The 18,976-nt window shown below is 30.9% G+C and overlaps 1 protein-coding gene across 1 annotated transcript in view; it reads left to right on the top strand.

The window, feature by feature from the left end:
* The window catches only part of DIP-kappa (Dpr-interacting protein kappa), a 176,935-nt gene that overhangs the window by 105,612 nt on the left and 52,347 nt on the right, over positions 1–18,976 (top strand). The window contains exon 8 of the mRNA XM_065500311.1: positions 8,990–9,127. Coding sequence (XP_065356383.1) covers positions 8,990–9,127 — 138 coding nt within the window. The remainder of the gene's footprint in view (positions 1–8,989; positions 9,128–18,976) is intronic.

Here is an 18,976-nt window from a genome sequence, read left to right as displayed (position 1 = left end):
CAATGTTAAAGATTTTCTAAACTTTTCGGTCATTATGACAACAACATAATGTTAAAAGAAATTTATCTATAGCCTCCAATAATGTCTCCAGTCCGAAATATGCAGCAAATTTTGTGCACACTGTGAATGCATTTGTTTTACAACAATCACATGTGGTTTATCTAAGCCCAAAATGAAGCAATTTTGACGGTTAAAAAAGCCAGTAAAGTGAAAGTGCACAGAGAATACAGATTCGTAATAGCAACCGAATTTGTTGCCAATCGAATGACTCGGTTGCACACAAAGAATTTTTCGGTTATAGCAACAGAAAATCAGTGGATAAAGAAGAATTTCGGTTAATGCAACCAAACTTTTATTACCACTTCTAAAATTTAGTAGGGGTCTGTCCCTTCTTTTACTGCCTTGTGGGTTCTATTCAATTGCCATCTTAAATACGTTGTCGTTGGTGCATCTGAGAACCTGGCCAATCCAACTACACTTACGATTGATGATGTGGATATGTATTGGTGTTTCATCTGCTCTCTGTTTGAGACCTGTGGGAAAGAGCAGTTTTCGTAACAAGCGATTAATATATACAAGCAAACACTGCAAGTCATTAGCTGTGCTGTTCTAAGATTCAAAGTCATACAACAGGATGGAACGCACTTGGCTCTCAGATGAATTTGGGGAGCTTGGCTTGCTTTTTTGATTCAATTTTTAATATAGTCTCGCTAGCCGACTGGTGCTGATAAAACACTACCCAAATATATAAAGGATTGTATATCTTCAAGATCTATGTTTTCTATTTGGAACTGTTGGGAGGTGGTCTTATGTTAACATGTAAACCAGGATCACTTGGCGTGGTCTGTGTTTCCTCTAGTTTGGCTACCATATTGTTGAATGTGTGGGCTTGGAGGCATATGTATTTCGTCGGCATAATGGATATCATCGAGGCGTCCAGTTGATTGTTGACTTAAGCATTATAACGACAAGTGCTATATTAAACAACAACGGATATAAAACACATCCTTGCCTTGCCTTGTCTTTCTAGATTGCGCTCATGTAGCACTATACATGTTGTATCACGGTATAAGGCAAGGTATAGATCAATCAAAAAAGAATATAAATATGCAACTAGAGGGGATTGCCATTCCACCGATTTTTCAACAATAATAAGAAAGCTGTTCACGTGATCCGTGCATAAGTTATGTGCCCCAAAACCAGCCTCCTCAGATCGAAGTTGGTAAGAAAGTGAGGAGGATAATCTGTTATGAAGGATATGTGCGAGTACTTTGTTAAGCATTGGCAATAAATACCCTCCATTTCGACATTCCGTCAGGTCACTCTCTTTTAATACCTTTTTTATTATCCCAATATTGAGCTCAGGGAGATGCGCATGTAAAGTCCAGAAGCTTTCGATAGTGAGCCGTATTATCCTAGCACTAAGATAGGGATCGGCTTTAAGCAATTCTCGGTTCATGTTTTCCACGGCTGGTGCTTTACCATTTTTGAGTGCTTTTGTAGCATAAACTATTGCATCCTCTTCTTGGCAGGCCATATTAAAGTCAACTGTATCATGTTGAGTTACAAATTGTCGGCGAAGTAGTTGAATCATATTTCCAATTTCCGGTCCACAAATGAAGTAATAATACACATCAGGTCCTTCAGAAGATAAACTGTGGATATATAGATGCCTAGTTCTGTGCGTATTGCAGCTTGAGCGTCTGATACCATGTTTTCCACCGAAGATCACTTATCCCGTCAAGCACAGCAATTAGCCAAACTGTCCATAGACGAATATAGGATCTGCAAGAGTGTTTTCGATGCTCTTGTTCTTGCCGCATTTATATCATTGTTTAGTCGTCCTCTGTCATCCGTAATCCATAGTTTGCGCTTATGTTATCTGTATTCGATTTGCTATTTAGAACTTTCCGTCTGTATAATCGTTATCAAACACCACTGCACACGTTTATGCTCCGATGCCTCTTGATATCATTATAGATTCCTTCTAGATCCCACGAGTCTTTAACGTACACTAACATGTTGGAGTTTGTCCACATCGCACTGTCTAGGTGAACGTGTTATATTCTGTCGCCGAATTGCTGATATTGTTGGTCTAATAACTACAACAAGTAGGTGATGGTTGGAGGATCCGTAAGCAAATCGTCTGTTGCGAACTTCTAGTGAGGAACCTATCCATTTCCTATTTATGGCAATGTTTAGCAATGCAAACGAATATAAAATTTCATTAGACGCTCTATTAGTGGGTCATTATAATTTGTATTTTATAAAGAAACTTGTTCTCGAACGTCAATTATTGAAAACTTTTGGGAAATGCTCATATTATGTATGTATATGCTCCTAAATCTACATGCACACAAATATTAAGACTTGTTATTGTAGTCTGTGGTAAAACACAATGTTTATTTAACACTTTTAATGCTATTTTTGGTATGTTGTTTAGTAAAATTTCCAAAAACACCAGAAAAGCAAAACAAAAAATAAACAAGTCGAAATCGAAAAAATAAAACATACCAAAACCAGAGCTCTATGAGTGTATAGCAGATACATACAAATATAATTTGGCAAGAGGAAATACAAAAGCAGCAGCATCAGAAAAACAGCATTAATGAAAACAGATTTTGTTAAATGAAATCCTTACCAATTTAGATTAAACACGTTTTCCTAGAAACGTACGCAAAAACCAAAAGGAATGTAATATTGTGCAAAATTTTCCCATGTTTTTGGTGAAAAAAAAAACTATAAATAAATAGAAAATTTAATGAAAATATTGGTGAATAACAAAAAAAAAATAAAACGAACCTACGGACACTTTGTTGCCGCAGGAATATTGCAATTAAAGTAGAGTTATAACGTGTTTTATTGGTTTATGAAAAACCACAAATGAATTCAAACAATGCACTATGGTCGTTGGCTTGTTGTATGTATCTACTTGTATATAAATTATGTTATTGGTGGGTTGGAATTAGGTTAGTTAATGGGGGAATATGAGGAGATAGTTAAATAACATTTTCGTTAATAAATATTTACTAAATAGTTTAAATATCAGCATATATATTTTGTATTTTGGCGATAAAAGATGGCGAATAAAAAGTAGTGTACAAAGAGATATATCTCATAAAGGTTTAATAGTGAGCAAATCCTTTGCTATCGACTTATGAAAAATTAAGAAAATAAGTTTTTTCTTAAAAATTCTAAACTTATACAGTTTGCTCCGTATAAGTTTAGTTTACAGAAACACATGGATAGATGAAAGGATATGCACTATAACACATATGTCCGGCATATCCTTTTGAATCGATTGAAATTTTCTAAGATTTAGAACATTTTTTAATTAGTGATGATTCAAACTTAGGTTTACTGAAACACATGGACAGATGAAAGGACAAGCATGTCTGCATGTCCTTTTGAGTTGATTGAAATTGTCATTTATTAATCTGTAATGATTCTAGTTATAATTACAATTCATTATGAAAAAAATTAATGTAAAACTGGTTTAAGAATTAACACTAACTACTAAAATGCACTATTAAGTAGCATTTTTCATTATCAACTTCCGTTTTTTGTCATTAAATTATTTACACTGAAAAATTAATTAAAACTTCTATTATTTACTGTCAACCATATATTTGTGTTCGGTAAATTCTTTTGTTAAGGTTTATGCCTTATAAATACAACTTAAAACAAAACTTGCCGTATGTCATTGAAAAATTCCAACAGTATGGGTTATAATATTAGGTTTGATGGAGAAATGGAAATAAGAAGCAAAGGCTACTAATAAAATTTAAATGTCACTCGATATATTATTGGCCGAAAGTGCAAGAGATTATGGAAGCCATAGACATCTCACATGGCTCAGTGGTTTCAAATTTGAATTATCACTTGGATATGAGAAAACTTTCCGCAAGTTGAGTGCCGGATTTGCTCACAATCGACCACAGACGCAATAGTGTGACAACTTACATAATATGAACGAGTTTTTGCACCATTTCATAACCGTGAACAAAATGTGGATCCAAAGCATTACACCAGAGACCAAATAGCTGTAAAATTTGGGGCATTAGTAGTGAATTGGCGCCAAAGAAGGCCAAGTTGGGTTCGTCAGCCAACAAAGTCATGGCTACAGTTTTTTTTGGGATGCACGCCGATATAATCCACATTCACTATATTCATAATTACTAAACAATCAATGGCAAATATTATGCTAACACATTGATTCGATTTAATGAGGATTTGACCGCATTTAGCCAGGAAAAAAGTTCTTTTTCACCAGGAAAATGCAAGAGTGCACACATGTGCGGTCTCCATTACAAAAATCCATAAATTAGGCTATGCATAGCTTCCTAATCTACACTATTCTCCGGATTTAGCCTCATAAGACAACTTCTGGTTACCAAACCTAAAGGAATGGCTCGGCGGAAAGAGATTTGACTAAAACGATGAAATCTTCTCACAAACAAATACATTTTCTAGGGTGTAAAATACCCACAGATTAATTTACCTAAATTCATTTCAAGCCAATATCTACGGTCAAAATTAGCACATATTTTTACTCCATAAGTAACTAAGCACTGATAGATGTAAAATCGTATTAGAGAAGCGATTGAGGCAAAAAATGTATTTATTTATTTCCTATATATTACTGGAGCAACAAATTGACTTGATAAAGACGCAGATTGGAGCAACAAATTTACTTTACCTAAAAGAAACTATTGAAGAAAAAAAATACTTATTTCACAACTGAAACTGGAGCAAAAAATTGACTTAATAAAGACTCAGATTAGAGAATGGAATTTTCTTTATTTATTGTTACGATTAGACCAAGAAATTGACTTAACTTGGAGCCAAGTGTGAAGAAATAAATTCTCTAAATTTAGACCCTCTACAAATCAAAACATTATTTTAATTTAGAGCCATGAGTAGAGCAACAAATTCAAATTACTTAAAGCAGTGATTAGAAGCAACAACTTAAAGCAATTAAGACCAAAGATAACGGCAATATAATTACTGGTTTCTCAGCCACAATTGAAGCAAAAAATTGGCTTTTGACTGGAGCGACAAATTGACTGAATAATTCGAACAACAAATCGATTTATTTCACGACTTAATTTCTTTTACAAGGAGCAATGATTTGATCAACAAATTAAAATAATTTAGAACAATGAAAATTTACTTTGTTTTGAGCTTTTATTGAAGCAATAAATAAGTAGATATTTAACATATCTGCCCCGCAAAGTGAGACAGAATCAAAATTGTTTGGAAATAAATCTGGCATTTCTAAACGGCGTATTCGAGTTTATGTTATTTAAATGGGCCCTACAAACACGTGCAATTTTTTTCCCATCCGATTTCAAAGATTTTTATATTTTTGGAAAGCTCTCGACTAGGTCTTGAAAAAATATGGCGTGTGTTATTCATCTCTTACTAGTTGACCGCCCCGGAACCATTTACTAATGTTAGTTCGTCAAGTTTCTCCAACCCACCTGCCTGTTCATATTTATTTGCAAATAAAATATCTAAATTTGTACTGCATACTTTAGGGAGCTTTTTTATTACAGTTGACTGGACCCAAAAAAAAAAATCCGAGTTTTTTGAATTTTTTTCTTTTCAAACCATCTCCTGAAAATTTCGAATCGAATAAAACAAATCAGCCAAATCGCTTTAGCCGTTCTCACGTGATGCCATTACATACATGGACCATTTAATTTTTATATATATAAAAGATAATTTCCGAGTTAAAAGCATTTAAAAATTTACGTCAAATTTTATCCCGATCGGACCAGCTGTTTAAAAATACCAGATTTATTTCCAAAAACTGTTGATTCTGCCCCATTGTGGAACGGATCAGCAAATTTACTTAATAGACCCTCACGATTGGAGCAACGAATTGATTTCATAAAGACGCATAATTAAAACAACAAATATACTTAATTTAAAACCATGACTGCATAAAAAAATTCACATAATTTAGATTCGTAATTGGAGCAACAATTTGGAGCAACTGATTGAGTAAATTTAAAGCAATAACTGCAGCAATAAATTGGTCTAATTTATAGCTACGACTTGAGCTACAAAATTATTCATCAAATTATTTATCAAGCTTAGAGCTACTATGCAGCACCAAATTTAACTAATTAATAACCACAATTGGAAATATAAATTACATTCGTTTAGAGTGATTATGGAAGCAATAAATTTACGTAATTTTTGGGGCAACAAGTTGACTTAGCTTAAAGCTACAGGAGTATCTACTTTGATTCATTTTAAGTCACGATTGAAGTAATATATTTACTGAAATAAGATCCTTGATTGGAGCAAAAAATAAACTTAATTTAGAGTCCGCACCAATTGATAAATTTACATACTATACATCCATAATTCAAGAATAAAATTAACTTAATAAAGAGCCAGACTGAAGTAACAATTTATCTTATTAAGGAGCCACGATCAGATCATTAAAATTACTTTATTGAGAGCTTAACTTAATTTAGAACAAAGTGTTTTAGAGAAAAAATTTGTTTAATTTAGAGCTGAAAATTTTCATAATTTAGACTAGAGATTATAGAAAAAAGGTTCTTAATTTAGAGCAAAGATTGCAGCTGAAGATCTCACGCTCAAAATATTTTTAATCAGGTTTTCATGAAACTATATTATCTTCAACACATTCTACACAAACATTTTAGCTATGCAAACACATACATAATTTGGCAGAATCAGCACATTTTCCGACAATAAATTATGTTATTAGTGCAAAATACATAAAAACTAGATATGTGTGGAAAACCACACAAGAGTATTTTATGCGATTTCAGTGCTAAATAAATGTAAAGTCAAGAAATTTCGTGAACATAGCATAGATATACATTTTTTTGAAACGTATAAAAACTTTGTGTGGTTTCCAACACAAGTTTTTGATACTTTATAGTCGTAATTAAACCAAATCAATTTTTTTTGATTTATAAACCACGACTGGTAATATCCATAGTGATTATGGCATGCCATTAAATGTTGTAATCTCAGTGTCGAAAATACTAGATATAGATTGCAATTAGTTAACATGCCCACAAAAATCTTAATTTAGCGAATTTTATTGTTTATAGCACAAGTGCTGTGCTCCTACTCAAAAGACCTTCACTGTAAAATACCTACAAAATAGAAAAACTCCACTCCCCCCAAAATAGTGCGTTACATTGTTAATGCTATTTTTGTGTTTATGTTGCTGGCTTTTGTAAGTTGTAAGTTCATATGAATGTTTGTTTTTACATGTAAGGAAATTGCATTTTCCACATTAATTACATTAAGAATGTTATAAATGTGCACAAATACCAAGAAAAATACAATACAAATGCATACGCACATACTTACATGTAAAGCAATTTACATACGAGACAATGACAAAGCCAACAAGAACAATAATTTAGTGTGTTACACAGACTTTCAATGTAAAAGTAAGTAAAAACCAAAATCATGTAATTTTTTATTATATTACACATTTTCTGTTAAAATTTATTTATGTTTAAAAAGTAATGCGGTTTAGAGCATTATTTTTACTAGCTGTGAGATTTAGTTTTTGAGAAAAAAAAGCGCTTGAAAAGAAATAAGTTGAAAAGAACATTTAAAAAGTTGATACTTATGTTTAAATTAATTACTACTTAAAATCCAAAATCAACGTTCATTATAAATAACATTAAAACTCAATAATTTGTGCACTAGATCTGCCCTTACTAGTTGGTTCACTTGACATGAAATACCCCATATACAAAATTCATGTTACGCTCCCATAATTAGTCATAGCTCCCATATAATGCCCATTTCCGAAAATCATTTTGTGTATAGATTTGTTAAAAATGTTGATATTCAAATTAAATTCAACACAAATAGGTTTCATATATACAGAAGTCATGCCAAATAATTTTATGGCGATTGGTCCATTATTAGATCGGTGTAGAGTATCATATGTTTGGGATTGACCGACTAACATTCTTACTTGTTTTTATCTGCGTGTTAATTTCCGAAGACTGCTACTAGTTTAAAGTTTGTGTACTTGGTTATAATGTATTTTACATATTAAAGTACTTACTATACTATAATTCACTACATATGTAAAAAATACATATTTTTTACGCTTAGCGAAATAATTGTTATAAATTTAATTCAATATAGTTTTTATTTTTACAAAAAACCAAGAAAATTACTTAGAAATTTCTTTACACATCTATAGTATAGATTCTATACATAAAGTATGTGTATGTAAACCATCTTTACTTAACATTTTAAAAGTTTTATATCCATGCTGTAATACACAGTGGGCATAAATTTGTAAACGCTTTTTTAAAGTTTCTTAAGTTTCCGAATTATGGTAATTTATCGCTTATAGTTAGTGAGTTGTAGGCATTTATTAAGGCAGTTATAAATTACTTATTTATTTGTCCTGCTCCACTGTATACTGTTATTGACATCGAATTGATTCTTTAGTTTTTTTTTCTTGTTTCTCTCTGTTTTGCTACTTCATACAATAATTCTTAATGGAATTTACAATTTACAACAGTTTATTTTTATATAAACACACACATATAGCAATTATTCACATCACACAATGTAGCATATTTGAAAGAAATTAAAGAAAGAAGAGAGAAACAGAAGAGCTACTAACTGTAAAGAGAAAAACTGCTATTAATTGTTATTTAGATGACGTTGGCAAATGTGTATGTGTAAAGTGGATATTGGTGTTTGTATGTATGTTGGTATTAAGAGTATATTCTATTTGTTTTAAATACATACAACAAGCAATAAAAACTACAAAAAAAGTTGAGAGCAGAAAAAAAACACATGACAAAAGCAGGATTTTTCAATTAAGACTTGATTTGTTTTAGTTAAAAAATTACTTTTTTGTTTTATTCAATACAAAATACAAGCAGAAAATAACTACAGCTGATTTTATGCAGATCAATATTAAAAGTTAAAAATTATTTGTATTTTTTACTTGTAGTTCCTCCCATGCTTTCGATACCCAATCAATTGGAGGGAGCTTATTTAGGCCAGGATGTCACCTTGGAATGTCATACAGAAGCTTATCCAGGCTCCATTAACTATTGGACCACGGAGAGGGGTGATATGATTATATCGGGTAAGTTAGTTATATTTACAAGGTTAATTTGAAAGAACAAAGAAAACATTAAAGATTTGAAGTATGTACTTAAACATAAAAATAACTCGACAAATTTATATAAATTTAAAGATTTATTTTTCTTAAGAAATTCAACTTTTTCCCAAGAAACTCTATACGTATATTCATGTATTTTATTTAGCTTTCTTCCACAAAGTTCATTCAAAAATAACATTAAATTCCTAAAACTTATTCTTATTTAAACACATAACTTCGTCATGATTTATGTCTAATGATTTTTTGTTTTTTTTCTATTTTACGAATTTCTTATTGTTTAACGTCATTACCATACGTTTTACTATCATTAATAACAAAAGTTGAAGCAAACATACCAACATGTTTGCCAACATGTCGAAGATATAAATAAAAAGGGAATGAAAACAAAAAATATTAAATAAAAAAACAATCTACCATTGTTTGTTCAATAATATGAAAGGAATATAATATAAAAAAAAACTTAATATGTGTATAAACAAACATAAATATAAATGAATTAAAAACTCATTTCTCCCGTATAAATAAATTTAACAAACATTAGTCAGTTACCCTTAAAATAATATAAGCTAAACAATCGCCTGCCAAATTGTGTCTTTTTCATGTGGAGTTATTTCTAATAATTCCAGATATATAAAAGTAAATTGAAATCCAAACTTTTCCTTTTTCAAAAGGATTGTCATTATTGGTACCCTACATTACTGAAAAAAATAACATAAAAACTCAAAAAAGTGGAACAAAATTTGGGGTGTAATTGCTGTTGTCATTCCATTTGTACCACGTTGAAATATTCATCGCAGGCCCATAAAAGTATATATATTCTGGATCCTTATGAAATTCTAAGAAATCCAGCCGTGCGTCCGTCCGACTGCCTGCCTGTTGAAAACGCAAGAGGTCGCTTGTCGTATAGATATCAGAGAGCGATGTTATAGCAGATTTACAGTCGGTACATAACTCGATATTCTCACATCTTATCCTACATTACCTCAGCCAGTGTACCCCCCTCCGCAATGATTATGAAACCAACGCCTCACCTCACATGCATAATTGATTCTGCATAGATCTGGAAGTATCGTCTGTGAAGGCAAAGCGTGGTGGTGCAATAGTCAATATTGGCAGGAATGTTAGATATAAACAGCGGAATGGTCGTATTACAGGTATTCCCAGACCTACAGAATCTGACTGCCGCATTCTCATCCAATTATTCGGTCGGTTCATAATAACAATGAGATTATTAGAAGTCCGCTGGATATTTTTTTATAGTCCCACAATACGACTAACGATGTGACTTCCATACAACCATGACAAAAATCCATATGGTATTAATTTTTACTGGTAAATTTAGGCAATTTATTTTCGAATAAAAGTACAGAATTTTTTGTATGTCTTTTTCTGATCTCAGCTTAAATAAGTCTCATGGGCAGATGGCATACTTTTCAGCACTTCATACCGTGCCGGCGTATTTCCTGTATGTTGGAGGGATGCTAATGTAACGCCAGTTCTTAAAACACTGAAAATTACAGTCAAATAGTAATTTGTTCTGAAATTTTCAAAGTTATGGAGAGTACGGTAAACTAACATCTTGTTAAGTACTTGGAGTTCAACAATTTACTTAACGACCGTCAGTATGGCTTTCTTATCGGAAAAGTTATGTCGTGACATTCACCGTTTTGGCGAAAGTAACGTAGTGGCACCACATATTAGCAAGGCGTTTGATAGAGTCAGGCCTCAACAATTATTGCTTTTGGTGTCGGTAATAACTTCTCTCGATTTATATCGAGCTTTCTCAGAGATAGCAATACACGAGTTGTTATAGATGGGTTCTCATCAAATGAGTACAAAATAAAGTCAGAGGTACCGACCTAGGTAAACGGCCTTCTACTTCAAACTTCCAACTTTATATATTCTTCTGCAAATAACAGAAACATTTGCAATTTATATTTAATCAGTTATAGACCTGTCGGAGATTCAGGCAATGAGACAAAACATGAATTATTCCTTTAATAGCAAGCTTGAGAATGTGCGAATATGGTCGCTTTCAGTGATCGTTGGACTCAGTACGAAAATGTACGACTGATTATGTCGCTTCATCATGAGTTGTATAGATATTGTGTGTATTCAGATGCTCTTGATGTTCTGGGCATTAGAATTACCGGACTTTTTCCTTTCCAGGGAGGAAATTAAATTTCCGGGAATTTTATAATACTAAATTAAACCAGAAACCTGTAAATTATTTTTCCAATAAATTGTACAATGTTGGTCGGTATTGTCATACTCTTATTTTTAAAAATAAGAATATAGACTATGTTAAAACTGTAAACGATGATTAGTTAGTTTCGAAAGAACATTTTTCAAATGAGATTGTACACAGAGAATACAGATTCGTGATAGCAACCGAATTTGTTCCCTATCGAATAATTCGGTTGTACACATAGAATTTTTCGACTCTATCAACAGAAAGACAGTTGACAAAGAAGAATTTCGATTAAAGCAACCAAACTTTTGTTACCCCTTTTAAAATTCTATAGCCACAACTGTAAAATTCGGTCACTAAAGTAGAATCATTCGATTGGCAATAAATTCGGTTGCTATCACGAATCTGTTTTCTCTGTGTAGATAAATAAATTTCAACCGCTATTATTTTCTATATATATGAATATCCTTAAAGAACAAAAAATTTCAATTTGGTTTATTTTTAATGACCGAATTTTTCTACTGTGGCTTGAGTTGAGTGAAAAAAATCTGTTATTTTCGTAATGCTTCTTTTCCAACTGACTATCATTTGCGTGAAAAGAAGAAAATGAATATAATAGAAAAATTAAATTATTTTGCACAGTGGCGGTCGTAGAACAAGTGAGGTTGCAAAAATCAAAAATTTCATGTGCCCCTAAAAAATATTGACCAGTTATAGGCAATTTGGTCCGCTTGCAGATACAATATATCGAAAACTATATAACGGATCATTATTTTTGATTCTATTGATAGATCTATTTATTAAGAAAAGAATAAAAAAATTGTACTGTTTGCTTTTTATTTGTCCAGGTAAATCAATATTTACCAACTATCCATTTTTCCAATATTTCTCAACTTTGATGGAAAATGAAAAAGCTTATCATTATACCCTACACCTCCATAGTGGGGAGGGTATTATGCGTTTGTGCAGATGTTTGTAACGCCCAAAAATATTAGTCTAACACCCACCTCAAAGTATACCGATCGACTTAGAATCACTTTCTAAGCGATGTCCGTCTGTCCGTCTGGTCGGCTGGCTGGCTGTCCATGTAAACCTTGTGCGCAGAGTACAGGTCGCAAATACAAATGTCCTCCCGAAATTGGACTTTATCGGTCATAAATGTTTAATTTATATATGTATATTCACAAATTCCGCTCCAAGTAAGTTTTATATACACAAAATTCATGTCACAAAATAATTTCATGGTGATCGGTCCATAATTGGTCATAGCCCCCATATAAGGCCCACTTCCGAAAATCACTCAAAAATATAAATTATTGAAATTTTAAAAGAAAAACTTTTTTTTGCTCTTTTACTTAGTTTAGGGTATTATATTGTCGGGCTTGACCGACCATACTTTCCTACTTGTTTTCTATATGAATTTGCCATATTTTCGAAATAAGTTCTTTGGTTATTCCTTTATCTAATGAAAAAATCTCCAGCTGGACGGGCAGCTGGAGATTTTTTGCCCCATTTTTTGCTAGAGGTAAAATTTTGAAAAATACATGTTTCCAAAAATGGCATTAACCGTGAAAAACCGATCAAAAAAATTTCTTTACGAAAAAAAAAAAATTATTAATCTTTTCTGGAATTATTTTAAATCATAAAAGCCTTTAAAAAGAGACATAAAAAATCAAAAATTTTAAAAAAATACTTTATTTTACTTCCCAAAAAATTGATTTTTCCACAAATTTCAAAGGCGTAGAACCATTTTCAAACACTCATTTCATAGGCTAAACAATTATCTATTATAGTCCTTTTAATTTTTTTTTGATTATCTCATTTGGTTCAGAAGTTATGATTTTTGCAACGAAAAAACTCAATTGGCTCCACTGTGCGTCGCAAAGAATCTAAATATTGCAACATATAAATAAATTCTCGAAAATTCCCGACAAACATTTCCTGAAATTTTCCGAAACCCTAATACAATGTGATGTCCGCTGCTGTAAAACGGTGTATGAATTACTTCAGTACATCTGATCTCCTCACAATTTACACCACCTATATCCGACAAAAAATAGAATATAACTCCGATGTATGGGTCGGTGCTTAAAACTCTATTTTGGAGCTTCCCGACCGCGTACAGCAGAGTGCGAAGGTCATTGTTGTTGACAGTAGGGTATCCAACTCCATTGACCTCCCATAACCGATTTTCCTAGTTCCAACACAATGCTTTACATGAGTAGGAACCAGCCCCTTAGTGCTGGTCCAAGAAGAAAAAAAACAAGTTAATGGAAGTTAATTTGAATGTTAAGCATTCGTTACTAAATAATATTACTAATAATATAAGAATGTCAATGAAATTAAACGTCTTGCACATTAAATTTTTTTTTGTACTTTAAATTTTGCTATCTTTGTAACTGCGAGACAAGTCGTTTTTAATTAAAAAGTTTTGCAATAATTCTAAAAGTTTTATTCATTAGACCTATAAGTAATACATTAAATTATATTTGTATTAAATCTTTAAATGAATAATCTTTGTAATTATAAAGATAAAATATAAAATAAATAAACAATTTAACAACAGAAAATTTATCAATCAGCCATGAGTATGAGTAATAAATATTTAATTAATATTTAATGCTCATACGCAACCTTGAAAAATTTTATATATTTTGGAGAAAATTGAGTATAAACAATTTTTCGAACAATGAAAATTAAACTAGTTTTTTAAATTTAAAATTTTTGTAGGGCATTTTCCAAATTCGTTGCCACCATTCATAAAACACCTTTATCGAAATTTCTTCTTTTAATACAACTTATAATAGTCTTCTAACTCTGCAGAAAAACAATAAGCCATTTAAAGAAGCAGAAAATCTTTTGCAAGTAGTCTTAAACGTATGTATAAGTGAAGAAAAAAATAAATAAATAAATATATGTTTGCGTGTTAACATGACACATGCTAAAAAAAATACCCCCAAATATATTTTTTTTTTATTTGAATATTAAAACAAAATAAACTCTTATGCACATATGAAGAAAAACTAAATATCTTAAGAAAACAATGGAATTTTTTTTATTATTCCTGAAGTAGAGGAGCAATTTTGAGTAAAGCTAAATATTAAAAGTTTCGTGTAGTTTTTTTAATATTTCTTTTTTCTTTTATGTACATAGACATGACATTTAGGGAAGAACAAAAAAATATGGAACAAAACTTTTTCTTTGTCAATAAGTGTAACCAAACATGTCACATGAGAATACACGTATATATACATACATTTGATAAGAAAACATGCAATCATGTCATACAGCTAGTAAGAAGATTTTTTCGTAGGGGAATAAATAAAAATATTTTTGCAACTTAAATATTATTTACAGAAATTTAAGTCTTAAAATGTTGGGTTGTAAGCTAAAATACACTTTTAATAATAAATAATAAATCCAAGTTGATAACTCGCGTATTGAAAATCAAAAAACAGAACCAAATAGGTTTCAAAACCTATTGCTGAAATGTAGTAGTGTACAAATGTCATACGCTAAAGATGATTTTGACTTAAAATTGCGAAAAACTCAGAGGCTGCCATCAAATTGTATAAATAAGAACATGTGAAATCATCGAAGAAAATTTAAAATTTCATGAATATTTGCTTTAAATTTATCACTTGAAAATTTGCTTTAAATTTATCCCTAAACCGGCAACAATGCCCTGAGACAAGTTGAAGAGTGCCTCAGGGCATTGTTGCTCCTGGTTCCTAAACTTAATTTGAAAATTAGTTTCTGATAGCTGTTCTGAGTTTAATAATTACCCTACAAATTATTCCAAAACTTTTTTTTTAGCTTTTTAAAGTTAAAACTTAATTTACAAATTAGTTTCTGATAGCTGTTCTGAGTTTAATAATTACCCTACAAATTATTCCAAAACTTTTTTTTTAGCTTTTTAAAGTTTGCGTTATAGGGTTAAGGAACTTAAAAAACATGTGTTCAAAATTTCAATAAATGTACGATGACTTGTCGGAAAATTTAGTTTCCTCCCTACAATAAACTATTATTGTTTTTTATTGTTTTTATTAAAAAAAAATAATTCAAATACAAAATTATACAAAAATAAAATATTAGTGCCTCAGCGCCAGTAGGCATTGTAGAGGCTGGTTGGCAATATTTAATTCATATTAATAATTATAATCTTAGTATAATATAAAAAACAAATATAGGAAAAAATAAAAATTTAAAAATTTACAAATTTACATGCAGGAATATATACATATGTATAAATATAAATATATCAGAAGCAAAAAGTTTTATAACATATTATCAATGTTTGATATCAAAAATTCTTTTAACAATTGTTTGAAACTTGAAAGTGTAGGACAGATTTTAATATGTAGAGGTAAGTTGTTAAATTCTCTACTACCAGAGTATTCAATACGTTGTTTTGTTGTCTCCGTACGGCAAAATGCTACTCTCAATTGCTGACTATTGCGAGTATTATATGAATTTTGATCTCGAACAAAACTTGTTGTATGATGACCGATGCCATGGAGACATTTATATACATACAAAAGAATTTGTAACTTATAAGTTCCACATATTGGCAAAATGGACGAAAAAAATACAGTGTACAAGGAGTTTGTTGAATGTCTCATTGGCAAGTTTGCAACAGCTTTCAGTGCTCTATTTTGAAGTCGTTGCAGAGAACGCATCTCAACACTATTCTTGTGAGCATAAACGACAGCTAAATAATTTATATGGCTTTGAATTAGACTTTGATAAATCAGAAATTTTGTGTTTTGGTCAAATTTGTATTTAAACTTATATAATAGTCCAATGGCAGGGGATATTTTAGTCTTTAGATGTTTTATATGTTGATCCCAAGCAAGATTCGATTGTAAATGTAGTCCCAAATACTTCATTGAGGATATTTCATGAACTTCCTTACCATCAATATATATACTAAAATTTGTATTAAAACGGGCATGAGGTCTAAATCGAATCAATTTGGTTTTCCCTGGATTAATAAAAAGTTTATTTATCCGCATGTACTCAATTATAAGAGCTGCATCACGCTCTATATAGGGTTTTACAGCCGTCTCATACTTGTATGGATAGAAAATAGATATGTCATCAGCGTAAATAAACATTTTTCCATTTAGTTGTAAATTTTGGAGGTCATTCATGTATATAACAAAAAGCAAGGGTCCCAATACACTTCCCTGGGGTACTCCATACTTAACTTGACCTAAACTGCTCTTATGTTTATGGACCTGCACAAACTGCTTTCTGTTTTCTAAATACGACTGAAATAACAAAATTTCATTACCACGAACCCCATAACATTGTAGTTTTTGTATCATAATTTTGTGGTCAATCATATCAAATGCTTTCGACAAGTCAAAGAAAATTCCAGTAACTCCACTACTACCCTCATCCAACATTTTACATATACAATTTTGAACATTAATAATTGCTTCTTCCGTACCGCATCCTTTACGGAAGCCATACTGACAGTCATTGAACAAATTATTATCTTCAAAATACGCTGATAATTGACTATGTAGAATTTTTTCAAAAATGTTGTCAATTATTGGCAATATCGATATTGGACGAAATTGATCAAATATATTAGAGTTTTTCACTTTTGGTATGGGTATTACTTTATGGATTTTTAATGCTTCCGGATATATTTTCGTATCTATAATATTATTAAAAATTTCAACCAAATGAGGTACAATACTGCTACTACAGTTTTTATATACTTTGGGAGATATGTTGTCATGTCCATAACTTTTATTGGGCGACAGATTTATTATTGCATTTTCAACTTCATTAGAGTTAGTGAAATTAAATACAAATTGAATATTACGGCGACTTAAAGTTCTAAAACAATTGAAGTTATCTACTGGATTCTCATCAATAGCTTGTTTTAAATCTTGCACTGATTTTAAAAAATGTATGTTAAAAAATTCAGCTTTATTAGCATCACCTTGAATGATATCACCATGGCTATCTCTAACAGAAATTTCTTTTTTCAAACTTCTACCAAGAGTATCATTAAGAAACTTCCAAGCCTTTCTGGGATCATTTTGTAAGCCTGTTAAATTATTGATATAGAAGTTATTCATGGAATCTTTAAGAGCTTTTTTAATTACTTTGCTAATTCTTTTAAGTTGATTTTTTATACCCTCATTTTCAGCATATAATCTCCGTAGTTTTAACAATTTTTTTTATGAGAAATTAATTTATATAAGTTGCCATTAATCCAAGGAGTCAATTTGCGCTTTAAAAAGGTGTTATTATTCTTCAAAACACTTGAGTGTTCAATTGCATTGTTTATACATGTCAATAAATTATTTGTGTCAACTGATGGATCTTGTGAATGTGTTAATGATTCAAGCTGCCCTTGTAGGCAAATATTTAACTCTTCATAATCACACACTAAATAACGTTCTTGTATAATATCATGTACTTGAAAATCTATATGAATGGAGCAATGTATTATGTTGTGATCGGACAATGTACATTCAATTGAATCAACGTTTATTGGTTTTGAAATATTTGTGTAAACATGATCAAGACATGTACCACTTCGCGGTCGTGTAACTAATTTATGACAATTTTCAAAATCATAATTTAACAAAAGATTAAACAGATCGCTAAATAAGTTTTCTTCCAACGCATCAATGTTTGCATCACCAATAATAATACTAGGAATTCTGCCATGACAAAACAGAGAATTCTCCAAAAAATTCATAAAGTGCGATGGATCACATTTTTGGGATTTATAAAACGATACAATGGATATCGGTTTACGATCTATCTTTACATCATCCAATTTTAAAACTATATAATCTATAAAGCCTTCGCTTGAACTTTTAACTTCTGTAAAATTTAAGGTGTCCCGTATATATAATGATGTTCCACCGTAACCGTCAGATCGACAACAATGTACTGATTTATATCCTGGTATGTTATAAACTTGAACAACATTTCTCTTAAACCAAGTTTCTTGAACTGAAATAACTGCAGGTAGTTTATTAAATTTAGTAAGTAGTGCTTTGAATTTGTTAAATTTAGTAATGGATGATATGCTTCTGATATTTACTGAAATAATGTTAAAACCTGAATTGTTAAAGATTTTTGAATGATTTTCGAATGAATAAAAGTTTTGAAAATATTGATTATTTAACATAATAAAAAGAAAAATTTAATAAGATATAACAATATAAATAAATAAAATTACTAATTAGTTTAAGAAGGTGATTCATATTCATTATCTGAATTTTCATCCGTATGTCTTGTTTGCCTATGCGGAGGTTGAAAAGTTGTTGCTTCCGATAATAGTTTATCCACATCATCTTCACTTCTTAAAAGCCTTGGCTTGGACAACTCACTTCTTTTCGCAAATACTTTACCACCTTTTGAAAAAACAGCTCGAAATCCCACACTCTTCAAAGCCCTCGCATATTTTAAAAAACTCATTGTTTCTCTGCTCAAATAATCATTTACATATACGTTTTTAGTTTCAGTATTTTCTTTTAATTTCGGCTTGATCGACATCAATTCAGCTTTAGAGTTTTTTGAGCAAAATTTAACAACAACAGATTGAGTTTTATTATTTTTGTTATTCAAAAAGTAGGCATCACTTA

The sequence above is a fragment of the Calliphora vicina genome, chromosome 2 (assembly GCF_958450345.1).
Source record: "Calliphora vicina chromosome 2, idCalVici1.1, whole genome shotgun sequence".
Lineage (NCBI taxonomy): Eukaryota > Metazoa > Arthropoda > Insecta > Diptera > Calliphoridae > Calliphora > Calliphora vicina.
This window is presented reverse-complemented; position numbering and strand designations above follow the sequence as displayed.